At 53.2% G+C, this 27,841-nt stretch overlaps 3 protein-coding genes across 3 annotated transcripts; 2 read left to right on the forward strand and 1 right to left on the reverse strand.

The window, feature by feature from the left end:
* Positions 1 to 15,098: 15,098 nt before the first annotated feature.
* On the reverse strand, positions 15,099 to 15,407 carry VOLCADRAFT_86791 (uncharacterized protein; the record flags this gene model as incomplete). The annotated part of the gene is made up of 1 exon (XM_002946592.1): positions 15,099 to 15,407. One exon carries the CDS (start codon positions 15,405 to 15,407, stop codon positions 15,099 to 15,101), a length of 309 nt encoding a protein of 102 aa, XP_002946638.1.
* Positions 15,408 to 18,323: 2,916 nt separating this feature from the next.
* Positions 18,324 to 21,614, forward strand: VOLCADRAFT_86792 (uncharacterized protein; the record flags this gene model as incomplete). Its single annotated transcript, XM_002946421.1, has 3 exons — positions 18,324 to 18,326; positions 18,948 to 20,541; positions 20,641 to 21,614. The coding sequence occupies 3 exons, from the start codon at positions 18,324 to 18,326 to the stop codon at positions 21,612 to 21,614; spliced, it is 2,571 nt and encodes an 856-aa protein (XP_002946467.1).
* Positions 21,615 to 25,236: 3,622 nt separating this feature from the next.
* Positions 25,237 to 27,191, forward strand: VOLCADRAFT_86793 (uncharacterized protein; the record flags this gene model as incomplete). Its single annotated transcript, XM_002946422.1, has 3 exons — positions 25,237 to 25,302; positions 25,464 to 26,544; positions 27,103 to 27,191. 3 exons carry the CDS (start codon positions 25,237 to 25,239, stop codon positions 27,189 to 27,191), a joined length of 1,236 nt encoding a protein of 411 aa, XP_002946468.1.
* Between the last annotated feature and the right edge of the window lie 650 nt (positions 27,192 to 27,841).

Here is a 27,841-nt window from a genome sequence, read left to right on the forward strand (position 1 = left end):
TAGGGATTTGTAGTCCTTGCCGATTTTCGGTCCAGGTAGGAGTCTCCTGCTCCCGCCTGCTGCTGCATTCACGGAGGCGGCGGCAGCGATATCGATCTGAGCAGGTGGTTCAGCGTCCATAGAGCATGAAAGCTGAAGGGTTTTGAAATGACAAGCACCGTTCGCTATCCATTTCATGTATACCCATCTTAACCCCCAGTAATGCACCCGCGCGTTCACGTGTGGAACGATGTGATGTCTTCATGTGATGGGCAAGCCGGGCTTTGGTTCTCATTCTGGTCGCTTGTGCGGGCCTTTGCCATTCCCCCTGCCTCTCTGGCCGCTGAAGTGTATCAATCGTTCACCGGTTTACAAAATCGGCGTCCAGAACGATTTGTTGCGTTCGGTAATAACGACAAAATCGAAAGGCGAGGGAAGGGAAGGCCCTAAGCAAGGATTAGACAGAACGTCCCCGTCGGGCCCACCCCGCACCGTACAGCCCCATAACTACCCCTGCCGACGCAATAAACAGGAAAAGGTAATAAGGCCGAGCAACAAGCGGCAGTTAACAGTCAAAACAAAAGCAAGGCAAGTAGGGGCAGGCCAGGGTAAAATCAGACACAGAGCGGGAAGCGACGGGAGGCGAGGGTGGGCAAGGCGGCACAACGTCCTGGGGGGTAACATGCGGTGCAGCGCAATGCAACAGCTGTAAAGTGAAGAGCAATGAGGTCCAGACGCAAGCTTAGCTAACATAGCACAAGGCCTGTGGAAGCAGCGGATTCGGATGTGTGTATCGGTGGATGAAGAAGGTTCGAGCGGGTGGGGCATGGTATACCTAACAGGTTACAAGTTGCAAGTTCCGTCACAAACATGCGGGGTGTCCGTGAAAGCCGGGGGGGCCCAAAGGACGCTAGATGATGCGGGTATTGATGCAGGTATGCAGGGGGCCGTTATCGTCCTCTCGCGTTCTCCGCTTCAGAAAACAGGGTGAAGCGCGTTAGCGCAACGTGCCTGGCCTCCCAAACTTCCCAGAGGTACCTGGCCAATCAGGTGCCCTAAGGCTAACACATTTCCCGTGGAGGCTCGTTGCTGTTGTTTGTTTACCAGTATTTGGCTATGGGAATAGGGTGTTATCTTCAGGGGCAAGGGAGCGAGCCGAACTTTCTGGAGGCGCCCGCCTTCCCGGGATTTCACAAACGGGGTATGCGAAGGCAAACCATTAGGCAGGCTTCAATGATATTGCTTGCTGTGCACGTCCCGGGAGGTCCCGGCGAGTTGTTTGCTCTGGTAGGCCGCACACACTGTTCATGAAATGACAAAAACTGCCAACAGTCAGGCTGAAAAATCAAAAAGGCGTAAAGACGGTAAACGTTAGAATAAGAGAAAAAGTAATCATACACTGGCGGGAAAATGCAGTTATGTTGAATTTACGGTGCCGTACAACGAAAGAGCAAGGGACTCGATTACAGGAAAAGGGCAAGGGACTCAATTCACGAGCAGGTTGTCAGGGGCGCAATAGATAACGGGAATCTTAATCTATTCATTTGAAATAGGATGCGATGTACGCATCGCATGCGCAGTCTGATGCCGTGTAGGAGGCGGGTGGTGTAATTCGAAAATGACCCATTGCCCGGGATGCGCTGGAGGCTATGCGATGATACAGCGTTATGCGGTGCAAGAGAACAGGAATATGCACCGGACCCGAGCTTTCAGGCGTGACGGCTAGGCCATGCTAGGCCAATCTGAAAGCGGTAACGGCGAAGGCCGAAAGCAGGCTGTCTTTGAATACGAAAAGCTCAAGGCTTAGCTAGGCAACTAACCGACAATCCTGCTTAATTTGTTGCGACCGTTAATCATTACGCTAGCCTATCATTTGCCAAATATCAATAGCTTGCATAGTTTTGTAAGCGCCAGGCTTAGGCGGTAGGCCAGTACGGATTGAGGGTCCGGGATTAAGGTCCCGCTAGTTCCGGCTAGTCACCAGCTAATCTTCGGCAATTCCTAAGGCCTAAGGGATTGGCGCGGGGATTAAGGCAGTACAAAAGGCGATGCATACTCTTGCTAACTCCTGCTGATTCTCCAAATAGAGAACACGGTGTCCTGAGGTTTTCCTTAATCCCTGGCTATACCTGCTTAATCCCGGTGGGATTTTCGCTGCCGGTAGTGGCACGGGGATTAACGCTAATCCCTAGCGATTAGGCCTGCAGGCCAGCTTTGTGACGCCCTAGTGTGGACTTAGCGTACGGGGTGTTTCCACTAGGCCTTACGGTTCTCCGCCAGGAGTGCCCCAACCTCCAATTTGTTTGATGAATATTTGTTACTATCATTAGTTATATCAATATACGCTTTTAGAACGGTGAGAGACGAGTCCAGGACGAAGAACATTCGAACATATTGTTAGTGTGGCGGCGGACACCATCGCTATGTGGCGGCGGACACCATCGAGGTGCGCATACTACTGTTGCAGGCGCAGGTAGTTGTAACCGGTTGCAACATCTGCACCCTATCCGGGGAATTTTGAAGATAAGCCGCACGGCGTTGTAGGGAGTACATCGTGAAGTGACCGACCTAACGTAGCCCAACCTGACGTGAAGGCAACCTTGGTCCGACACGCCATCGCAATTGAGGGAAGGTACAACAGGAGAGCGGCACCCGAACACATCCCAGGCAACCCAGGCGAAGAAGTCGGCCTTTCGGCTACCAAGTCACAAACCAGGTACAAGACGATGAATGTTTCTGTAGTGAGGAGTTTGTTACACGAGCACAAATCATCAGGTAGCTCCTTGCTCCTTGTAAGCTTTCCATCGGTAATTGCACCTCATTCAACTCACCGTACGGTGAGTACGAGCACGCGTGCCCGTACCATTTCTCATAAGTTCCATCGCAACATAGGCTGCAGTACCCTCAACCGCACCCACTACACAGTAAGACAATTCAGCTGGTGGGCAAGTCTACATATGCGCAATGTGAGGCTTATGGCGCGTTGCCATCCGCCGTGTCATGCCCGTGGCTCTCATTGTATAGGCTAACCGATCAACAAGGCCATGAGAAATTCTATCCGTCACCGGTCCTACCAGACACGCTGTGCCAGCGGCTATTCGACAACGTTGTTCTGTCTGCCTTTCTCTATTGAACACCATCTTCCAGGTGAGCTACGGCCCGGTTTTCCCAGGGTGGCCCGGTCAGCCATGTCGTTCACACCAGTTCACACCAGCGGATCCCCTATGGCATAAACACGTCGGTTACCGACCGTTTTCAACACAACTGGGGTTCATTATAATCTGTTTGGCTTAAATGTCAGGGCTTTGCAGTGGTTGGCTTGCCTGCACTACAAGACATTTGCCTGCCATATGCAGTGCTTGCACTTTCCATGTGGTCCTTCTTGTCGTCTCAACCTATCCGTGACATGTCGCACCCACGCGGGCCCCACTTCCTCTGGCTGCGCTTTCAGGCCGTGTTGAACGCCGTGAAACGTCGTTCTGTCCAGTTGGTCTTTGTTGCCGGCAAAGCCAACCCTCGCGCTATAGCTACTACAGCAAAGGTCTTGAAGTCTTAATGGCTTCTTTTCTTGTCTGGTCAAGTCTCGGTGGCACCTTTCGGTGGCTGCCGTCCCTCGACGACCGTAGCAGGGAGACAATTAGGGGGGCGGCTTTTTAAAAGGCCCCGGTGCAGCCACTTGACCCCTGTTTGATTCGCAGGGAAGTCCGTACGGCATAAGAGTGCAAGCACAAGAACGCCGCCACGTTTGGAGTACAGACTTGTTATTGAAATCCTCAAACAATAAAGGTCGGCAGACTTGCTACGGCGGCGTAGACCTGTCTGGATCATCGCAAGCGCGCAGCCGCCATAGCATAATCATTATTGACTGAACAGTTAGCCTTCTCGTGATGCGGCAATCCGTAGAATGACATACACACAAAGCAGGAGTGTCATTGCGGCAACGTGTGTTGCCGCTGCTGCGCCAAATCCATGAGTCGGGACTGTCCGATAGGTAGGTGGTACTACCGTTGCATCCATGTTAGACGCCGGCCCATCTGCTGGCTGGCAGTTCAAGGCGCGCCAAAGTGCCCGTGCTTCATGAACCAATTGTTGTCCGCTCCCAGCCAGAACGCATTCGGGCATCGTTCCAATTGCACATTTTGAAGTCGGAGAAGCAGCGGCAAAGCTGATGGTGTGTCGCAAAGGGGCACACTTCGTTTGAATTTGGATTGAATGAATGAAGAAGAGAATGAGAAGGACAACAATCAAACAGGCACGAGCGAGACGCTAGGAGGGAGGTGCTTAGAGTGTTGCCATGGGTCGGTCTAAAGTTGCCGAGCATGAAGGAACCAACCCATAAAGGATCATGCCGTTTGCTTCTGAATCTATAATGTAAGGGACATGCAACGACGTCAGAGGCAAGGGCTGCGGCGTGAGGGGAAATCAAACTCGAAGCCATGGAAAGCTATCTTCCGATGTATTTGAATGTTCTCCTTTGGCCAATCGATAAAGAATTGATGTAGCTTTGACATGCAATCTTTAGTGGAGTGGGATATGGAAATTGATCTCACCCTGGCCCAAAAAAATTTGGCTCACCGGGGCAGTTGCCCGGCGTACAGGCGACCTGCTCCGCTAACCCACTGCCTGCTCGGTGTAAAAGCCAGCTCCAATTCCCTTTGCCGTATACGTCTGATCCTGGAGACACTACTGCAATATGCGGTTTAAGGTCCTGCATAGACCCCCGACTTTACTACGCCACATACTTTCTATCCTCTGTAGCTGGACGCTTCATTCCTCTGCTTGCATATCATACCTACTGTAGTAGCTGGACGCCGAAAAGGCCTCTCGAGATGCTGGTCGAGCGCTTCATGCCTCAGCGCTTTGCGAATTTGTAGCTGTTATGTGTGCCGTACTGTGTACCAGCTACTACATCTACTAATAAAACTTTAAGGTCCTATCCATCAGCTTGGTGTGAGTGAGCAGTTCTTCGTAGTAAATACCTTGGAGAACTTGACGCCAACCACACACAAACACACACACACACTGTTGCCCTCTTCAGGGCCGTGCATTACCTGCCATCTGTAAAAGGACTTGGCCCTCGTTGGGCCCAGTCATTCGTTCTGTACGGTTCCGTACATTGACGCATGCTCACTGCATTCATGCCGTGTGCATGCATGGACTGAGCTTTTGCGTTATTGCCTTGTTCAATTATGATGCTTAGCTATCCTCATTGTACGTTGCTCGCGAAGTGTTTTGGGGCGGGGCCCCCGGGGGCCCCCGCCCTGTAGGAATGCCCATGGCCGTCTGGCCGTGTGCGTGTGTGTGTGCGTGTGTATGTGTGTGTATGTGTGTGTGTGTGCGTGTGTGTGTGTGTATGTGTGTGTGTGTGTGTGTGTGATAACGGACCAAGCATAATATCTCGCCCGGATGAAACACGTTATTGGTAATATATTGCATTCTCTATTGCAAGGTATCTCGCCTGTAGCCAACAAAGATCGTATGAGCACAAACAACTTTGGCTGCCTCCATTCACCGAGGCCAGAGTCACATCAACACCTCTCGGGCTAAATTTCACCTCAAAAGGTGCCGCGTATCTCGTAATTGAAGTCTGAGATGACAGCGTATGATAACTCGAACACCCAGCTTGTGTTACCATTTGCCCGCACGGGCATTCCGACTTGCCACCAGCAGGCCAACAAGAGATTTTGATGAGGTATTCGCGCCGGTGGGAAAGCACACCACCCTTCGTGCTCTGCTTTCTGTTGTTGCTGCGGGTGGTCTAGTTCTAGAACAGATGGACGTCAAGACCGCGTTTCTTCACGGAGATCTAGAGGAGCCTGTGTTTTGCGGCAAGCCGCCAGGCTATGACCTTGGTGGACCTGATGATGCTTGTTTGTTTCACAAGTCGCTTTACGGTCTGCGGCAGTCTCCGCGAGCATGGTATGTTAAGCTCAAGGAGGAGTTGAGGAAGATGGGCTTCAAGCCTACTGCTGCCGATCCTGCTATGTTTGTCCGTGGCGAGGGGGATGATCGTGTTTATTTCTTGATCAACGTGGATGATTCCCTCACGGCTGCTAAATGCCAAGAATTGGTTAACGAGGTGAAAAGACGGTTGATGGAGGTTTTCGAGACGAGAGACCTAGGGCCTGTCGATCGTTTCGTTGGTATGGAGATCAAAAGAAGCGTGAACGAAAAGTGGCTGAAGTTGTCACAGCGGAAGTACACTGAAGGCCTGTTGTCGAAATTTGGTTTTGCTGATGCCAACGGTCGCGCTACACCGCTTTCGCCTGGAGTTCAGCTTCGTGTTGCTGAAGAGGGGGATGAGTCTGTGGGCAACGAGTATCGCGAGCTAGTGGGCGGACTTATGTATCTTTCGTCCTGTACTAGGCCGGACATTTCTCATATGTCGAAACCCACCAAAGACCATCTTTTGACGGCTAAGGGTGTTTTGCGGTATCTGGCCGGTACGCGCGATCTTAGTTTGGTGTTCGAAGGGAACGGTGGCCTGCAGGGCTTTGCCGACGCTGATTACGCTGGTTGCCCTGATACCCTCTGATACCCGGAGGCCGACCACTGGCTTTGTGTTTTTGCATTCGAACGCGGCTGTTAGTTGGTCCAGTCGTGTCCAGCCTACTGTGGCAGTTTCAACGGCTGAAGCTGAGTACATGGCTGCCGCGGCTGCTACGCGAGAAGCTTTGTGGTTGAGGCAATTGTTCCTGGAGTTGGGGGTTGACGCTAACTGCATCAGCATAGCGTGCGATAAAAAGGCAGCTATTTCTCTTATCGAGAATCCTGGTTCTTCGGTGCGAACCAAGCACATTGATGTCGCTCACCACTTCGTACGAGAGCGAGTTGAGCGAAGCGAGGTTTGTTTTCGTTATTGTGGTACGGCTGATATGGTCGCCGATTGCATGACGAAACCGTTGAGTCATGCGATGTTCAAGCGATTTCGTTTGGCTATGGGAGTGCGATAGTCGAACAGGCTTGCAGACTGCCCGCGTGGGAGTGGTGGTGTGGTTGTTACAGTGGGCTCCAGACTCCCGAAGAGTAGAGCCATCGGGCCAGCTGGCCGTGCACTGCAGTAGAGACTAATATACCAAAAGATTATCATCTCAGATAATTAACCTCTCATCGGTAACCGCTCTCGCGAACATAGCAATTTGCCAGATATAATCCTCAAAAAGGGGTGATGTGCGCCAACGGAATCCCAACCTTTTCGTGGAATTCCTAAAGCTGCGAAACCCTGAATGCGGCCCCAAAAGTCAACAATAACTCGACAAATTGCTTCTTCCGTAAGGGAAGGACCAGGTAACAGTGCCGGGTTGGTTTTCATGTTTGCAGCCATATAACGTCTCCCATGCTCCATGGCTGACACCGCAGCAAGAGCCACAACATCCCAAACACATTGTTGCACTGATTGTGGGGCTTGGATAAGCCAAAGCTGCTCCCTTGAGATTGGCAATCCTATTGAAAGAGTAAGTTGATCTGCTATTGCCTGCGCCACCGGACAGGCCCAGAAATGATGATAGCGAGGGGATACACCTCCCACTGAACCTATTGGATAACCTCCACAACCACACATCGTTGGGCGCGACATCCTAAGATGGGAATTTCCTAACATAGGCACCCCATCAACCGCGAGACGCCACCAAACCTCTTTTTGTTCATTTTCCCATCGTAAATGAAACCATAAACGATGGAATGTCCGTTGCAAAAGAAGAATAGCTTCATCCAATATCTCAGAAGAACCCGTCGCCTCTTTGATGAAAAGGGCCACACGGCGAGCCATCGAAAAAGGTGAAAGTTGCATATTAGTCGCTATTTTAACGGATAAATGTTGGAATCGGATTGGAGGCCCTACACCATCTCCAACCAAGCCTCGACACTAGGGTTTGGGTAACCGACTCAATAGGGGGCACCATCGCTTCCCTAGATTCTACACTCAGCGGCAACAAAAGACTAGCCGCCTGTCTCCAATTCGCTGGAATATCATCTAGAAGAGCGCCAATAGCATCCATACATTCCTGCCATTTACGATAGGTGCACAGGGATTTAGCTAGTGGGGTTTGCGGTTGGAGGTATTGATCCACTATTTGATGCCAAGCCTTGCGTATTGCTAGGCCTGCTTGGTCCGTTGCATTCATAACTCCATCCAAGGCCTCGCGCGCGCAAAGAACATCCCCCAACGTATGCAATGCTTTACAGCCCAGGAGGGCTTGATGTCGAAATTCTAGTCCCGGGCGGATGTTATCTAACTGGACATTCAACCTTTTTTCTGGAAGAACAGGGTTTCCCCACAATGGCAAATTCCAACACCACGCATTAGGAACTAACGGGTGGTCATCAACATCTTCCACTGGGGGAAGGTATGCCAACGCTGTCACAATGCGCTGAACATCTGGCGGTAAAACGATTAATCCTAACCAAGGCACTCCCACCTGGGACGTAAAAATACACAAAGGATTATATTTGGGGTAAAGGCTATGTAGGAAAGAGTGCATGACCATCACCCAAGGCGGACGCACTAAAACTGGTTGGAGTACTACTCTCACAAAACGCACTGCCCAGCACGCCCATCGCGCTTGTACATGTTGTCGTACTGCTAATGCCCCCAAACCGCCCAAAGTTGGATGGCCATATAACAAATATTTAGGAACCCCGGTGAGTCGTCTTTCTTGTGCGACCGGTCCGAGGTTCCTATCAATAAGCTTGGCCGCTTTAGCCTCAATAATCATGAGTTGAGCTTCTGGGGGAAACCCCCCGTGTTCCATATGCCACGTAAAACGATGCAGCCCATATGCAGCCGCTGCATGTGCACGTCCAAAAATGGAAAGATTTAACACCGAAATGCGTCGAAACCGAGCCCAGACTTTGTCTAGTTGCACATCCCAGTCTCTGCCTGTGGTTTCTCCCACATCCGTAAAAGGTAGATTGAGAGCCGTAGCCATATATACGACCTTCATGTCATGATTTATTGTTATATGATGTGGGTGGGTGCCGAGAGGTAACAGCTCAACCTTATCCAGGTTAAGTTGCTGTCCAGAAGCCTGTGCGTACACCCTCATACAGTCAAGGAAAGCCGGAATTGCTTGGATTCCTTCTAAAACAACTTCCGTGTCATCAGCAAATTGCACACCTGTAACCATTTCTGAATAATTTTGGGGTAAATGAATCCCCACTTGGTTGTACTGTAACCAACACAGTAACGCCTGCGCGACAAACAAGTATAGCAGCGGTGCCAACGGACATCCCTGTCGCACACCCGCTGTAAGAGCAACTTCACGGGAAAAAAAACCATTTACTATCGCTTTCGACGCTGTATCGGATAACAGAATTTTAGTCCAACTAATTAACCCTGCTCCTGCGCCCATAGCATCCATTGCTTCAAATAAAAAATTACGATCTAAGGAATCGTAAGCTTTAGCAATATCCAAAAAGGCCAGGAGACACGACTGTCCTGTCGTCGACATAAGTTGCGGTAGATGCCGCAGGAAAAGAACATTTGCACCTATCAAGCGCTCTGGCAGGAAAGCAGACTGCTCGAGCGTGATAATTCGCCCTAGTATTGGACTCAGCCTACGGGTTAAAATTTTGGTGAAAATCCTGTAATCTGTATTCAACAAGGTAATCGGTCGATAACTGCCCGGGGAGGTGGGAGACCCCCGATTTTTATAAATAACCGTGATAGCACCTTGCAAAAAGCCATCTGGGTGCATTTGGGTTTGGCCCATTGCTGTATACAGTTGAGCAAGAACTGGTGCAATCTCGTTCCGACACACCTTGTATAATTCAATTGGGATGCCATCTAGACCGGGCGCTTTGCCTGGCGTCGCTTCCTTGAGCACCGCTTCCACTTCAGCGTCAGACACCTCCGATCTTCCTACATGATACGCATCCTCCTCCGGAATAACAAGGTGGCGGTTCCGCAGCGCCTCTATAACAGCCATCCTAGCCTCTTCAGTCACATGAGTTGGGGAGGAACAAATCTCTCCCCAAAAATCCGCAACCATCTGTGGCAACTTCATCGTGTCTGTAATAAGACGACCTGTTCTATCTTGCAACGCCGGAATAACTTGCAGAGTCTTAGACGGATGCACCAGGGCAGTTAGCCCTCTACTAGGCCGTTCGCCCTCCCGAATCCACTGTAACCGAACCCGTTCCGCCTCCTGTGCACCTTCAGCTCTAGCCGCTTGCACAACCGCTTCTTGGGCGTCAATTGCCGCTTGGATCCTCTGTGCACTCATATGTTCGGTCTGCACATCTTCCAGTGCCCGTGTTGCCTGTTCTATTGCCAAACGTAGTTGGCCCCCCGGGGGAAAACGACGTTCTCGCGCTTGCCGATTAAGAACAGTTACTTCATTGAACATTCGATGTTTAAACAACGGCCACCATTGTAGCATAGCTACTGTGTCTGTCTCAGCGGGTCTCTGCGCACACTCATCACCAATCCATTGCAAGAAGCTTCCCTTCAAGTCAGGGAAATCTAAGAAATGCGTGTGTAGCCGTGGAAGGCCTGGACCACGCGTTCTCACAAGACGAGGTAAAAGAGCAATAATAGCTAAACGATGGTCTGTCGAAGTGCACACTGGAATGGTAGAGGAAGCGCTGAAGGGGGTGAGGTTTGTGGAAGTATAGATTCGATCAAGACGTGACCCTCCCGACACACTCGTTTTATAGAAAAACGAAAGGTCGCGACGGGTAGGGTGGAGGTAGCGATATGTGTCTACCATATCCGGGCAGCATTCGGAGAAAGCCTTGGCTAAGGACAAGTCCGCGGGTCTACTCCCTTCTCCTGTGGTGGAATCTAGCATCGGATTATGGACAAAATTAAAATCTCCAGCCCAAAGCAAATGATCATCCTGTCCTATCCTATTTACCACATCGCCAAGAGAATGCACACACGCCTTCCTCTGATCTATCGAGTAACTAGATGTCATGAGGTACAAATTAATCAAATGAATACGGTGACCACACCACGTGAACGAAACCGACGCGCTACGGCCTTGGGGAATGTTAGCCGGAAGTAGTCGTGCCGGTGTTTGTATTATTTTAAAGTCGCGATAAAGATCTTTGCGCACTAGCACTAACACTCCAGCCGTCCGGGCATTGGTCGTGGGGGATTGTGCTATTATGTCCCATCCCGGTATCCCTATTTTCTGAGCCGCGAATTGCAATTCTCTAGTGAGAATTGTCAGGTCTCCATCTCCCATATGATGTGTCTCCTGTAAACAAATGACATCTGTAATGTAATGTAATGTGTTACAGAGTGGGAGGCTTCTGGGCCGCTTTATCACATTGTCAGTTCTACGATCATTTATCACCTTATAGCACCATCCACCACTACCACACTGTCTTCGCCATACGAACTGTAAGTCCAAGGCGGCGGATCCAGCCTTCAGGGACCCCTCCTCATCCATTCACCCGAACACCCGAAGAGACGGAGGGTTCGGCAATCGCCACCAATCCAGCGTGCGAATCTGGTCCATCAACTGTGACCTCAACTCCACATCTCAGCAGCTAGCCATAATCTCGCGCTCCCGACTAGTTCGGGGGTCTCCCCAGGAATCGAACCCAGGACCTTAAACCGCTAATTGCAGTAGTGTCAACCCAGACCAGACCAATGACATCTAACCTATGTTGGGCCCATACTCTAGCCGCAGCATGGATACGAGTAAATGCCGAATGCGTAAATAAACCTGCTACATTATGGGACGCTATACGAAGGGGTCTATTATTAGGCCTCCTGCATCTTGTCCGTCGCCCCATTTACCTAGGGGGTATTTCCGTATCTCCATTTCCGCGGACTACTACTGTATTTCTCCCTTCCTCCTCCTCGCTGACTTGCATGAGGTCACCCGGGTCGTCATCGTGGGAGTGTTGAGGAAAATGTTGTCCGGTCAGTCTGTCGCCTGGTGCTTGCGTGATAGTTGGTTTCTGGATAGAGTGGAGCCATCTTCCGTACTTGCTGATCGACTGTCGAACTCGTGAATAAATAGGAATGAGCCAGCGATTATCTTTGGTCTGGCATGCTTCTAGAGTAGTGAGTTGTGGCTGAGCCGAGCCGTTAGTCGCTTTGTAAACGCTCTGGCAATCACTATTGCGTCCGATCCATTTAGCCTTCAAGACTCATCGCAATAAAAATAGCGGAAAAAGGAAAATTCACAAAAGATCTAGCTTCGACACGCGGCATGCAAGATGGGATGTATGTATACAAGGAAACCATCCAAGGAAGTTTCCGAATTGCATGCAAACATATTAGCATACGGATAAACGGCTTTTGATTGGCGACAAGCAAGCAGAAGCAAGCTTCCCAACTTGTCACCTCCAAGAACCTAGCTAGTAAGTACGTGTAGATACCCTCCTACCTATCCAACTTACTAAGCCACAAAAACTGTGAGCATTACAACACGAGCAAACTATTCCTGGATGGATGGATGGATGTTGGATGGATGTTACAAGCTTCAGCGAGCTCGTACGGCCCAAACGAACCCGGAGGCTCATGAACCGCTTTGACAGCGCTGTCGATAGGGAAAAGAAAAAAAGAGAAAAAGTAAACGAAGCAAACAAACAAAAAAAAAAGGAAAGTTTTACGCAAGAAGAAAACGGGTGTTTATGAGAAAGAACAGCGTCAATTTGACTCTGAAACACAATTGCCTATTACCGCCGAGAAAGTTAGGTAGTTAGGTGCTCATGCAGGGAGCGAAACATCTCAAAAATAGCCTTTGCAAGACCACGCTGATCATCCACTTGCATGATATCACGGATGTTCGCATTGACGGGCACACCGAGGTCCCAGATCTTCTGACGCTCAGACATAATCGCTGGACATTCTACCAAGAAGTGTTTCTCATCCTCAATAGCACCATTACTACGACACACAGCGCACACGCGGTGCTCCCTAGCCCTGTTGCTCTCACTGTTAACCGCCAGGTCAGAGACACACAAAGGAAAGCGAATTAGGGCACGATGATGCGCCGGGGGGATATAACCCGCGTACGGCTTCGGTGGCCCCATCCAGTGCTTATGGCGGCCCATCTTCACGCCGGGCTTCCTACCATCCGTAACGAAAACTCTAGGGTCCACAGCTAGCCTATCATTCGCCCAGTCGTCGTTGACACGTGTCCTAAGGGTATCCATCAGCACTTCGACATCAAGCTTGCAAGCCGAGTAACGTCTAACCCTCATATCAATGCCTCCCCCGACTGCCTCCTCACCCCAGTCATGCTCTAAGTGGTTAAGGATACGAATGACTTTGGATCCCCAACCATCAAACTGTAAATCCGTTACTAACGCCAAACTATTCCTAAACGCAGCATTATGTACGGCAGTAGGTCCACGACTGATGTATCCATACCGATGGATACATCCGCCTTATCAGCGGATGTTTATATTACGCCACGTGAATTCCTGGTTGCTTGCCGTCTGACGGGTACACGTCTGGCTGGTCATCTAGACGCGTATGCTTCCAACCACCCATCAATCGATCCTTGAACTCCAATACCACACCTTCTGGGGGTGTTCCATTTGGATTAAAAGTCACGGATTAATCTTTTCTTAATCCGCACCAATTCGCCGCTAATCTACGGGAATGTTTCATAGGTCTGGATTAAGGAACGGATTAAAGTAAAACAATTGCCATTCTGTGCATATAATGCTGTTGTGACTACTCGTAAATAGCCAGAAATAGCTGACACAAGATCCAGTTAAGCACGAGCTGGATAAGCGAGCTGACACTTTGCCCTAACTCGAAGGACACTCCAAAGTCCCAATGAGCAATAGTTGTTACAATCAGCTTGATAATGAAGTCTTGCCTCAGGGTACAAATAGTACCAATAGATCAAGTCCGTACGATAAGACCCAACTAGGAATCACACCAATCGTAGTACAAAGCTTATCGCGACGACAAGCTATAAAAGCCTAGGAAGTCTGACCGGAATTACAACACTCCCCCGCGGACAGACTTCCGTACAACAAATAACTAGGGTTAGCTTCTTCGTTTGTGGCGGAAACCACTACGCGAGGGACTGTTCAATGAAGGTCAGCGCTTCTGGTCCCTCAGGCTCGGGTCGCTCGCACGGTGGGTCAGAGTTGCGGTGTGATTGGTGCGGGAAGACGGGCCATCTGTCAGAAAAGTGTTATTGTAAGCGGCAGGGTTTGCCTAGGAGTGCCGAACGGAAACTGGAGGTCGTTGCGTTGACACTCATGGCTCGAGAACAGCAATTCGTTCCCCAGCAGACGAGAGATGAGGAGAGTCTCGACTACTACGTTCGTAATCCGCCTAGGAGCGCGTCCGTAGCTTTGGGGCGGGCACCCTTTATTGCGAGGATTCGAAGTATAGTTTCGCAGTATCCCAAGAACCCGTGGTGGTTGGATTCCGGTAGCAAATACCACGTTACGGGCGACCGGAGTATCCTCCATGACTACTGCCGGATTGGCCCGGATTTGTCGATTACGATCGAGGTTGGTAACGGGAACGTGCTGCAGGCTGAGGGTTACCCGTTGTCCATTGTCATCGTTGCTATCCCATCGACAGCCCACTAGAAAGGGCATGGAGCACCTACAAGGCAGTTCTAGTGAACCGTTACATCGACTGAACAGGTTAAGGCCCCAATCCCTGGTGTTCTCACTTTGGCTTTGACGACTGGTGGGACTTCTTGCTGCCATTGCCCTCCTCTAACACCCGTTCAGCACCACTGCTCGAGGGACCAGTCACTGCTGCCGCTGCCATGGCAGCGTCTGGCCGCGGCGTGGGCGCGGTCGTGGGTGCAGGCGCAGGTGGGGACGCGGTCGTGGGTGCAGGTGGGGCTGTGGTTTTTTTTACTTCGGTGTCAAATGGCGGCCCCGGCTGTCCACATGTCGCCACTACCACCCAGCGAAAACCACGGAGCAAGGCACACTCCCTCGCATGCGCGTGCTCTGCTGTCGCAGAGCTCAATGCGAAGCCCCTGTTGGTCGGTAGCTGCACGTCGCCTGCCCAGGGCAGAGGGCCGCTGTGCACGCTGTGGTGAAGAGATGGCAAGACGTGCCCTGGTATCCGTTCCGTGACTAACAGTTGCGCCAGTAGCAATCGGACGCGTCCCATATCCACAGCCCCCCCTTTCCCTGCCTTGCTGGGATTGAAAAGCTCCGCCATGCTCATACTACGGGGAAGTTCCGACAGCCGCACTGTGAAGTCCTCCGGCTTGGAACTTCTGGTATGACACGCCCTGTATCGTAAGCTGCTGCACGCCGTCCGGTGTCTTGTAGCCGAGGGCCGCTTCCAGCCAGGGCGCAGCGCTGGCCATCTGCTCAGCGGCACAGGCCGCCCCCACGTCGTTGAGCTTGAGCGCGTCAAACACTGCCGGCCCCGCGCCAAGCTGCGCGCCAGCTGTGATCGGCTGCCCGGGATGGCCTCTCGTCCCCATTTGCACGTCTCGGAAACTCTGCGTCGCGTCCGATGGTTCCGTCATCGCCGTCTTTTCACAACCATTTATGGTTTATTACATTGTATTGTGTTTCTTATAAGTTTAGGTCATCTGAAATCCCTTTAAAAGAAGAGGTCCGGTATCATCGTTGGCCAGGTTGAAGTCGGAGACGTCCGCTGGTTGAGCTCTTTATTGAAGTAGTTAAATGAATAAGTTTTGTTTAGCTCTGTAGGTTCATGGGCTCTTTCGGTCGTTCATTTTGCATTATGTAAATGTGTGACCTCTGTCCGGCATTCGCAGTTTCCGTCTTTTAAAGTATGCCCGCTTTGCGCAAAATTTAAGCTATCAGGAAAAGCAATAATTAATTGAATTGGTGTTCCTGGCCTCGCCGTAGTTCGTTAGCCAACTTCCGCTCCGGGGCATAGGCACTCCGGGAGGGGGGGGGGACCAGGTATCAAATTGACAATCTCGGATTAACACTTTTCATGACGCCTCATTAAAAGCCTGAGTGATAGGTTGGAAGGTTATCCTTTACAAAGGCTGTAGGTGTTCCTAGTTTTGTGGAAGCTTTGTGCTTCTTGTTCGGCATTATGCACCACACCGTGGGTATCGTTCAAAGGTGCTACAAGGCCTTCATGTTGATACTCGATAGTCTTTTAAATGTATGGCAATACTCGTTTTTGCATTTTATGCACGGAATGAGCAAGTGTCGTACTTCAATCCGTTTCTTAATCCAGACGTATGAAACACTCCGACGGATTAGCGGTGGATTGGCGCGGCTTAAAAATACCTTAATCCGCGACTTTTAATCCAAGTGGAAACACCCCCTTAGGAACACCTACAGCCTTTATAACAGATAACATTCCAAGCTATCAATAAGGTTTTTATGAAGCGCTGTAAAACGTGTTAATACTTGGTGGCCACCAAGTTACTGTAGCAAATTTTTTCCACCGAGTTTGAGTTTTTAGTATAGGAAGAATGTGCACATTTTTAATATATTAATCTATTTGTAATCCGCGAAGCGCGCGGATACGGGCGTAGATACCTAACTAATCCCGCCAACCGTAATCCGCCTAATCCGTCTAACCCGCGCGATGTTTCCATATGCCACGGATTAAGCCTTAATCCGTGACTTATAATCCAAGTGGAAACACCCCCTCTGTAAATGGCCTGTTCATGAGCCACTCCACTCGTTCGTCTACCTCATGTAGCCCTTGCGGGGCCTCTTTCCATACGCCGGTGTCCCGGAAAACTTAGAAAACGGAGGAGTAGTGTCCCCCATCCGGCTCCTTCGGGGTTGGAGAGGGACTCTACGACCTCCTGTCGCGAAACTTGGTGTGCCACAGACCCACGCTGTAAACGGACACGGTTTGAAAACCTCACAATCTGCTTGAAAACATGGTAGTGCAGGGGTAGCCGCGACAAGCCAGCGAACAGGAGGCGGAGTGCTGGTCCGACAGTTCCCGCAATTTGCCGCATAATCGATACCTGAAGCTGCACTGCTCCGTCCTTCAGACATGCCTCGAAGGGCCCCTCTCGCATCACTCCGCCTCCTGAGCCTGTCCAAGACTTCAGCTAGCATAGGTGGTCCCCACGCTTGACAGAAATACAACAGTGTTGCTCGTACCTGCGTATCAAAGCACCTCGCCCTCACATCTGGGGCGAACAGCTTTAGCTTATCCAACTTTGTACTCAACGTCCCAGCTGTGTCGTACAACTGCTGGCGGCAGGCCCGAAAACGGCCGTTCTGGCCCGTACGCACTAACCCCAGATATCGTGCACTCCCCTTAGCCGGTACGGCCTCACCGGCCAGCCTGAGCTCATTACACGATGCTTGAACAGCACTCCTTGTGTCGCTGTCGCTAGCAAAAACGAGGCCTTTCACATTTCGACGCATTTGGCCGCATCCCAAAAGCACACGAAACGATTGACAGCTCCGCCAAGCGCCCCTGTGTCGTTGCCAGAAGACTAACGTCATCAGCATAGAGGAGGATGGACACCCGCTCATTGCCAACCTCCGGTGCATCCTCCGGCCGTGCCCTGGTGTTAGCACCGTCATGCATATCGATGGCGTCGCAAGAGTTCCAATGGAAAGTCCAAACAACTCAGTTGACAGTGGACAGCCTTGTTGCACACCCTGTTTTGGCTCAAATTCGCCCCCAGCTGATGCGATTGTAGCCAAGACTCCCGGGAAGTCCAGCTCCTGATCGAAAGCTTAGCTAACGGCTAAGCTGGCGGCTGAGCTGACAGCCATTTCAAAAGCAGATATCAACAACCAAAGTCAAGTGAAAAATCGCACCATATAAATCTCCCTTAGCATTGGCGATATAATTCGTCCAGATTCGTCATGCCATGGCTTATATAAGCATCGAGGCAATTGCGGCAGCTGCCGCAGAAGTACTTTGATGTGGCTCTCTCTGCGGCAAAGGAAATCCATTTCAACGTTAGTTCTTTCAATTATGGAATTACATGGCTTCCAAGATTGGGTGCTTTTACGCCATGCACTGGATAGGGCGCTCGGCGTGAGGCGCCGCTAGACCTCGCCAGCATTACATCCAAATCAATTCTGTTGTTCGATATACGTCTTAGCATGTCATTCCTCAGGGCTTCTATGAGGGTGCTTCAATTATTCAGTACTTCCAACCGGGCATCAGAGTTCCGTTCCGATTCCGAGATGTTTTGCCGCTAGATAGGAATTCCCAGACTTGGCACGCACCCACTATGAAATCGCATATGCATGTCGTCCTAGTGCATGCCACATGCACAAGTGGTTTAACTGGCATGAACAGGCATGGACTTTAGCCGGCAACTGCGCGGGCAGCCCGTGCAATTTCTTTTCAGCTCTGGAGGCAGTTGTACAACATTGTATGTTCTGTACTCCAGTGCCACGCTAGTCATGGAGCATGACAAAGCCCACTTTTGCACAATTCACACTAAGAAGCACTTAGATGACATGTAATTATGGTAAGCTAGCAAACCAATAGTCAATGGAACATTTGTTTTGCAGTCTTGTCCCGGATAGCTGTTATAGGATGCACAATGCGTTATATTATTTCACGCGTTCTTAAAGTACGTGAAGTTATAGGCTGAATGGAATGAACCCTGCCAAATACATGCATCTCATCCGGATGACCGATTTTGGACGTCTCGCAAGCCGCAACGAGGAGAATCGAGCACACAGCTCGCGAAAGACGCGATACAGCCAGCTCAATTGTAGGATGGAAAACGATCAATTGTACAGCGCACAACCAGCTTCGTCTTCACGGGCAAGTATTCAAGGTTCAGGACAGCTCGGGACCCCACTGCCGGTCTTGTCACTTTACGCCCGGCCTTGCCTTCATAAAAAGAAATAAAATATAATCTTTGGTTAATTACAGACATTTAGGGACAAGACTTTTGCGTTACTCGCTCTGGAAGCTGAAATGAAGCTTTAGTTGTAAGCGGAAAAGTGTGCCCGCCTTCGCCCGCCGTTCTCGTCCATCCTGCCGGACACTTGGCCTGGAATGATTGTACTGTTTTTTGCCTTATTGATCACCTAATGTTTACATTCCTCAACGTTTTTAATAACTTTCCACCTTACCGCAGGCCGCTGAGCAGGAGGCTTCAGCTGACATGTGTGTCGTCGCCGAGGTAGCGGAACCGTTGGATTCTCGGCCCGGCCAACGAAGGCGCCTTTTGCTCGTACAGCCATTGGGCGTCAGCCTCTCCGGCATTATGGACATGGATAAGTCTGAATTGCAACAAATGCTGCAGTTGCCACCTCGGCGTCCCGAACAGACCCCGCAATCTTTGCCGCGCCGCTCCTGGGCCGGGACATGCCCTTCCAAACGTGAAGCCCCTTCCGGCTACCCAGAGTCGGCCGCTACGGCTACTGGAAGCACCATTCGACTGACCATGTCTGCGGACACATTCCCACAACCGCCGCCGCCAGCCGAGGCTGCATTCTGGCAGCCCATGGAGCCGCATCGTGTTCACATGCCCAGTAGCAGCGGCAACAATGCCCTGCCAAGCACGACCTGGAGCCTCCAGGGCTCACCAGAGCTGCGAACGGCGGGCCTGGCAGCTCCATCCCCGCAAGACCATCATGTCCTACCGCAGCTGCCGCAGCAGCCACCACACCCCCAGCAGCTGCAGCAGCCACCACACCCCCAGCAGCCACCACACCCCCAGCTGCCGCAGCAGACGCAGCCACTCGAGCAGCTCCAGCGGAGGCAGCCTCAGGAAGCTCCCCATTACTCAACAGTCCTGGAGGGTTCGCCAAAGCGCTTCGGCCAAAGCGGGCCTGGGGCCACCCTCTTTCACGAAGCAGCAAACATTGACCCCGCTGGCAGCAATTCCCCATTGCGGTATGTACGGCAAGCTGACCTCGATGCTTCCGAGGCAATGGCCGGCAGTGCTGCCATTTCGACAGGTGCAGCCGCGGGCACTTCGACGGTGCTCCACTCCATGCCGATGAGCTCGCCATATCCCCATCCGCCAGGCGCACTAGTGACCCACGGGTCTGCAGCCGAACCGCGCGTCCAGCTGGTGTCGCCGGTTGGGACGGCGATATCGGCGGCCACGGAGACGGCACCGCCGGCCTGGGGTCCCCTGCCGCCGCAAACATCGGACCAACAATCATCTCGGTTGTTGTCTGGTGACCGCCTCAAGGTGCGGAAGAGCAGCATGACCGACATGAAGGACATCATTCGCGGCGGTGTGTATTCAGCAGCTAAGCTGTATCGGCTCTGGGCGCATGGCGACAGCAACAATGACGGAGGTGTTAGTCCCGCTTCCGGACTTCCGGCATCGACACAACAACATAACCTGTTGTCAGTGCAGCCGGCCGCGGCCAGCTCCTTTGATGGTCCACCTGACAACTACGGCACATTCGCTGCGCGGGACAGGTCAAGCCAGACTGCCACTTCGCCCACAAGCCAAGGCCTTATGAACACCAGCAGCCGCAGCAGAATGCCGGAGATGCCACCCTGCGGCACATCAACGGCGCCGGATGAAAGGACTGCAGGCGTCCTCCGGGGCGCTCCTGAGCTCGCATGCACTCCAGCCGGTGGCTTCGGCGTCGCAGGCCCCACAAACTTCCCAGTCACCACCGTGCGCAGCTGCACTGCGGGCGAAAATGCGATGCCGAACATGGCCATTGAGACGAGTACCGGACAGGCATTTGGGGCCACCCCGCCTGGTGGGCAAACCGTAGCATTTGCCCCATTGCCCATGAGCCACGAGGGGCCCAGGTGCACCGCAACCGCAATGCCAGTGGCGTTTCGTACTCCCGCTGCAGGCCCAGCCACCACTGGGTTCGCAGCTGCCCCGGACATGGCCACCACTGGCATGGGTGCCGGTGCTCTCGCCAATCCTGCTGCCGCCTCCTTCCCGTCCCAAGTGGATAGTGCTGAACCTGGCTGGAGTAGCTATCCTAATTCCACAACATCCAATTCCCAAATGATCTTGGCCGAACTGTTCGGACCCGCACGCCATCGCCAGTCCCCGTCATTTGCGGTCGTAACGGTCAACCAGGGCACCGCCGCCGCCGCCGCTGCCGCCGCCGCCGCCGCCGCCGCTGACTCTTCCGTCGAGGATGGCATGCCGGACGTCCAGACTACCAGCTCACCCACCTGTCCTGAACTCCTCCCAGCCGCCTACACAGCCGCCGGAGACGTTCCCACCCGCGCTGCCACCAGCTCGCCTGGGGGGGGGCCTGCAGGCGGCCCCGTCTTCACCTCCGGCGCCGTGTCCCCTACCCGCGACGGTACCGTCAGCTCGCCTGTCGTTCCGGCTGCCGGCAGCTCCCCATTCGGTCTTGCCAGCGCCACCGCCGGCTTCACCGCCTGCCACATCACCAGCAAACTCGGGACGTCGCGCAGCTACAGCCACGGCATGTCATCGAGGGAGGAGGTCCACACGGAGCTAAAGGCCTCCATGGTGAGGGGCTCGTCCTCCCTGCCGTCCTCGCTTCCGGAGTCACCGCCGCCTCCGTGGGGATCTTCTCAGACAGCAGTCCCCAGGAACAGCAACAGTAACAGCAGCAGCGCCGCTGACCCGGCCAGGTCAGCTCCCGCGCCAGTCCAAGCGGCGGCAGCCCCCGTGCCCGTGGCCGTGCCCGCGGCCTTCTCACAAAACCCGGTGGTGAACCGCCCGCCTGTCACCACCGGCGCCGTGGTTACACGCGTACGGCACCGAGTATCGTCATCCGCATCGGCGGCCGCGATGTTTGGCACTGGCGGCGGCACCGACAGCACCGGAAAAACTGCGTAGGACCAGATCGTGCGAACGGGGGGGGGGAGATCTGGGGGAGTGGGGGAAGCTGGCGATGGCCGATGTGGCAGCTTCCTGCAGCAGTTTTTCACGCGCACAAGCATGACGGGCAGGGTGAGTGTTTGTGACAGTGTACTTGTTTGAGATTCGTGGTTCCCGGGAAAGCCTCTGATCAAGCCCCGGATTCTAATTGTTTTTGCGTGTGGACGAGTGCCGTCTCATGCCCTGTCTGACTGCATGTGCGTGGTAATGTAGTCACATCAGCACACCAGCTGTTCCTCGTCTGGCCTAGTGCTCCCATGCTGTAGGTGAGCTCTTTTATGAACACGGTGTACATGCATACATACATGCATAGATATCGGGCTCGGGAATGTTCTCTTGCGCGCATTGGACACTGTGCATTGCTGTTGCCAGTGTCGGAAGTGAACACCAGCTTCGTTCCTGAAGTTATTTGAGTTGTGCACCGCTGCGCCCCCCCTACGTTGTGTGGTCCGAGTGGTCCCCGGGGTCTTTCCCTCTGGCAAAGCAGACCCCCGTCAGGGTGCAAGCGTGTGATTTCCAAAAATGTTTGCTAGGATGCATGGGTAGATTAATGCATGGATATGTCGATGCAAGGACGGATGTATCGCTAAAGCAGCGGACTGTTCACGTTGTGGCTGGATTGGGTTTGCCGGCACACGCGGTGCTGCTAGCTTCTGGTGTATCGACATCGAGTCGTATCCCTCCCTCCGGCGTTTCCCCGGGGTCTTCGTGTGCCCCTGTTCGGTGTTGCCAGCCCAAGTTAATTGCGACTGTGATTGCGATTGCCGATATATATATATATATATCGCGGGCTGGAAGGATCTGGTTGCTTGCCACCTGTCGACAACTGTGTTTCCGTGTCCTTCTGGGCTCATGGAGGCCGTTGCTGTCGTTGCTGTCGTTGCTGTCGTTCTCGCTCTTTTTACGCAAGGGGGGAAGAAGGGGGGTTAACTCGCGCGCGGCAGCGGGGTGCAGCCGTGCGGTAGACACAGCGATGTGAACCTGCGAACACCACCGGGCGTGTGTTGTGTGTTGGGTTCTGCGCGGATGCTTGATGCCAGCAGCACAACAGCTGCGGCTGCGTGCGGCTAACACCGCTGCGGTGCTTTGCCTGATGCGCCTGACGCGCACATCCAAATAGCGCTTCGTCCGATCTAGGGAAATGTGGCAGCTGTGTAGAGTAGCTTCTTCCCATTTTGGTAATCTTTTCGGGTACTGGTAGGGTGTTGGCATCGTAGGGAGATTTTACCGCCTGTCCGCCCCTGTGCATCTCGGGAGGCAGCCCCGCAGGACATATGCTGTAGCTCAGTAGCTGAGCAACCATCAGAGGAATATGATGCGTAATTCGCCACTTGGCGGCGGCCTGCGGCCACAAGTAATGTGAGTATAAGTTGTCGGGCGAAACGGTGTGTGTATGTGTGTGTGTGCACGTATATGACCACGAATTTCCTTTTACATAGAAATCAAGTTGCTGGTCAACCAAACCTGCCTGAACTACGGCGACGCGTGTCTGGTTGCTGTAATTTATCGGCGCTGTAAATGGCGCCGTATTTTATTCGTTTGGCTGGTACTCGTACTCCTAACAATGCCTGCCTGTCTGTCGTCGGTTCCCCCGCTCAGGCGCATTACCACATACGCGTTTTACCGGAGCCTTGGTTGTAGGCTTAATCACTTGCATAACACTTGCACCCGCTGGTGGTCCCGCGGACTGTTACTCTCGTCTACTGACGGCCGCTGTGTTTTCCTGCTCCCTTCAGCTGTGTGAAAGCTGTTGGGCTGTAGGCGCAGCATGTACATGCCTGAAGCTAGGTACGGCCGGTGCTGTGGTGGTGTGCCCAGAAGCAAGTGCGCCTCCCGCCGGTGCTGCATGATGTAGGCGTTTGTATGGCATGACCGCGGTGTGGATGATGCATCATGCATGTCAAGTCGGGCGCATTAGCACCAGCACCAGCACCAGCACCAGCACCAGCACCAGCACCAGCACCAGCATCCCGCCTTCCGCCGCTTCAATCATCGGGAGGTAGTCGGTAGTGCGCACACTAAGGGGCGCACACTACCCGAAACGCTCCCCAGTTTCCCAGTTCCCTAACCTCTGGCTTAAGCACACGCCAAGCTACAGCCGCCGGACTATTGTGAGTTTTATTGATGGATACATACAGACGTGGCCAGTGGTATCAGACGCATGCATGCGGCACTCATGCATGCTCTTTACAAAATCCTCGATATGTACCATCGCTTGGTGTTTTTTTGCTAGCAGTGACGGCGGTGGTGGGTGCAACGGTGGAAGTTGCATCGTTAGTTGTTGTGGTTGTTAAGGATTGCTGGTGTTATCATGGGGATGTCGTATATGTATATGTATATGTATATATATATATATGGCTGGTATAAGGCTGTCGGAAGGTGGTAGGCGGTAGAAGGTGGATAGACGTGGACGGCACGCGGCAGTTGTAGCTGTACACGGGGGTGGTGGGGGTGGTGGCTGCGGGTGGTCCGCGGCTGATGACGGCGAGGCACCGAATCATTGCCACTAACTCAATATGCTGAACGTCTGGTGCTGGTTGTGGTGGTTGTGGTGGCTGTGGTTGCGATGGTTATGGTTGCAACAGCAACGTATCGTACGGCACTTTATGAGGTCGCACGTTGTTTTCTAGCTCGGACGACGTCCGCACTGTTGCCCAAATCAGCAGTGCACTTCCCAATCCACTTGCACATACATGGAAAACGCACTGCAGCCATGCAGCGACCTTATGCTGCACCAGCAGTACACGTTACTTGTTCTCGCTTTAAAAAGATAAGCTAAATATGTAGAATGCAACCCAGGGTTTGCGGTGCAATGTCTATACCTGCCAGTAGCCTCTGCTAAGTCGCAACTGCTAATTTGCAGTCCAAATACGGATTCAGATGGACGAAGTACAGGACTCAGTTGCTCAGCACTTGTGTCCAATATTCATAGTACTTACCATACTCAATCACACTCCTGATATATGTCACTATTGATAAATCTAACCGTGAAAGTGTCGGCGTGCTGGTGTACGTGCAAGCAAAGCAACTCCTCGGAGTGCTAGAGTGCGCACAACTAACGCACAATAATGAGCTCAAATTATAAAATCTGTAAGGACCTTAACATGGCGTGCAGTAGGTGCTGCGTTCGTTCTCAGGAGGCTACTCGAGATGTCCGTTTTTACACGTCCACGAGAGCGAATCTCGCAATGAAACATGCACCGTGGTCATTTGATTTTGCAATCAGCAGACCAATCACCAACATTTCAGATTGAAGGTGAAGGGTGTCGATGCCGTACGTCATTTTATCGATTCAGTAAAGGGCCCTCCGACACAACCGAAGACAGCGCAGTAAGACGTGTTGCGTACAATAATTGTAAACTTAACGCATGAAAGATGAGCATTGTCCTAGAAGGCCATTATGGCTTCGATATGCACTCCTCTGCATAATATGTACGTTGGAAGCCCTGTCGAGCTGAAAGCCGTTGTGCTGCAGGAACGAGTTGTGGATTGATTTGCAAGGAAAGATTATTTGCTGAACCGCGTACCAAATAGTCCTGCATTTCATTGGTGATTGCAAGGATTTTAAGGGCTGCAAGTTATGGTTGATAGTTTGGTGCCCGAGCTGGAGTTGTATGCCTGGGAAGGCCAGCTGAAGGACCCCGAGGTGGGAAGCGTCGGACGCAGGACTTCGCGCATCGGGCTCTGTTGAAGTCGTATTAGAGCTGAAACTCAGCAGTATTACAGTGTACTCCGTCGCGTTGTGCGACTGGACGACCAGGAAATAACGCCCTTCAATTGACTCATTTTGGGGAATTCAATATGCAGGTAATTGGGCCTGCGAACGTATTATCACCTTGCGGTGACGAGAAACGGCCGCGCCTTATCGCTGCGGCTGTCGGACCGTTGCAACACGATGGGGCCACCCGGCGCAGACGCTTATTCATCGTCGAGCCATTGGGAATGTGGGTCAAGGATGGTCAGACTGTGCCGGAAAACCCGATCTTCAAGGCCCCTGCGTCATCGGGAAGCCCGGCATTGGGCGCGGCTGCGGAACGCATCCCGGAGCACACTCCATCAACTTGGCCTCCTCCTCCAAGGCATGGACCTGCTGTGGTGCTGGAACCGCGAAGCCTTGCGTGCAGTAACGGCGGTCAAACTTTCCCAACTGGGGGACCCCAGCTCTTGGGCCCACCTCTCAGCGACCTGTACCTGCAGCCGCAGCAGCAGATGACGCTCAAATACCACCAGTTACATGAACACCACCAGCACCACCAATACTACCAACACCAGCACCACCAATACTACCAACACCAGCACCACCAACACCAGCATCAGCCGGAGCACCACGACCAGCAGCTGCAGCCTTTGCTGCTAGAGCTAGGTTTGAGCGACACCGCGGAGGGGCTCACCGCCTTCCAGGGTCCCTTGCGCCGCCTAGCCCCCGTCCCTGGCTTAACCCCGTCCCAGGCTCCGGCCCAACCCACGGGGGCCCGCTTCCAGCCGTACCTCAACCGCTCCCCTCCCGCAGTGGCTCCAGGCTGTGCGGCAGCCAGCTGTCTACCTCCCCCCCCAGCCGGCGGCGCGCTGCCCCTCATGCCGCCCGTGGGTCGCCCAGGACGGCGAAGCAGCGGCTCCCGCAGCGATACCCTGCTGGCAGCCCTGCACCAACAGCAGCACCAACAGCAGCATCAACAGCCTTCTGTCAGAATGCTTGATACAGGAACACTATCGCAGCTGCTGCTGCACGTACAACAGCAACAACAACAGCAGCAACAACAACAACAACAACAGAAGCAGCAGCAGCAGGTGCATGACATGCAAGAGCCGCACCCCCCGCGGGAAGGCGCAGCAGCGGCGCTTTGGACTGAATGGACCCTGGGTGAGGACGCGGCGGCGGTGCTGCCAGGTACGGCCGGCGGCGGGCGCGGCAGCGGCGGCGGCTTGTGTGGCAACAGTCCGGGTAGAAACAACCCGTGCAGCAGCAGCGTGGGCATTGGCTTCAACTCCGGCAGCGGCGTTCTGCCTCGGGGCGGCTCTGGGCCTCCGGCTCGATTCCCTGTCCAGGGAGGCGGAGCCGCCACCCAAGCTTCCCTACAGCAGCCACACGAGCTGGAGCAACCACCGCCGCCGCCGTCCGTACCGCCGCCCGCGGCAGCAGCAGCGGCCATAGCAGCAGCAGCGGCAGCGGCAGTAGCGGGCCCGGGCCCTCGCGCCTTCCAAAATCAACAGGCCCTGCAGCTACAGAAGCTCCAGCAACGACAGCAACTGTTGCTACAACAGCAACAGCAGCAACAACAACAACAGTTGGGGCCCCAGCTCGCGGTATCCGCGCCGATCTCTCGTACTTGGACGGTAGGCTGTGAAGAGATTTGGGCAGCTGCCTTTGGTGAACGGGCTCCTCAGGGGTTGCCACTTTCCCCCGCACCGGTACCCCCGCCTCCCCCCCGCTCACTGGTCGACCTAGACCCCGCGGCGGGATGGTCCCTGGTGCAGGCAGTAGGCTGTACGACATCATCATTGACGTCACTTCCGGACCCAGGACCGCAAGTGTGACTTGCTGCATCACGGACCCGTCAAGGCGCGTTACGCTGTGTGTGTCTGTATGTGTGTATATGTCGGTGTATGTGGAGGCTGCGCTATGCCGCCGCGGACAGTTCCCCCATTTCTGCGGCTGCCGCAGTGTTTGGGTGTGTCTTGGTTTGGTTCCAAACTGGATCCAAATGGAACGAGGACGTACGGGCAGCTGCAAAACACGGCAACATGTTAAAAGAGTTGCAGAAACAGCGGCGGCGGAAACAGCAACAAAGGAGCAACGATTACAAGGAACCCAAACCCGGGGGGTGACGAGCTGCTGACAGACGGTGGAGCTACAGACGACGCGGATAGCCTCCACATACATAATACGTACATACATACACACACAGGGTAGCAGGAGCAGCAGCGCCGGCAGCAGCAGCGCCGGCAGCAGCAGTGCGCAAGGCGTTCTGCTTTGTGCGTCTTACCACGATTGATTGCATTTCGCACTTGCAGCACTTGCAGCAGCGGCAGGGCGGTAAACATATCGTTGAGCTTTGGGGTAGCTATGAGCGTACGGCACTTGATGTACGGCGGGGTCCAACCCCTCTCCGCAACCACCTGTTGGACAGCAATGCGTCAATGCGTTGAGAGTTACACACCGCACCACCCATGTCCAAGCCTCGACT

The sequence above is a fragment of the Volvox carteri genome (genome assembly GCF_000143455.1).
Source record: "Volvox carteri f. nagariensis unplaced genomic scaffold VOLCAscaffold_3, whole genome shotgun sequence".
NCBI lineage: Eukaryota > Viridiplantae > Chlorophyta > Chlorophyceae > Chlamydomonadales > Volvocaceae > Volvox > Volvox carteri.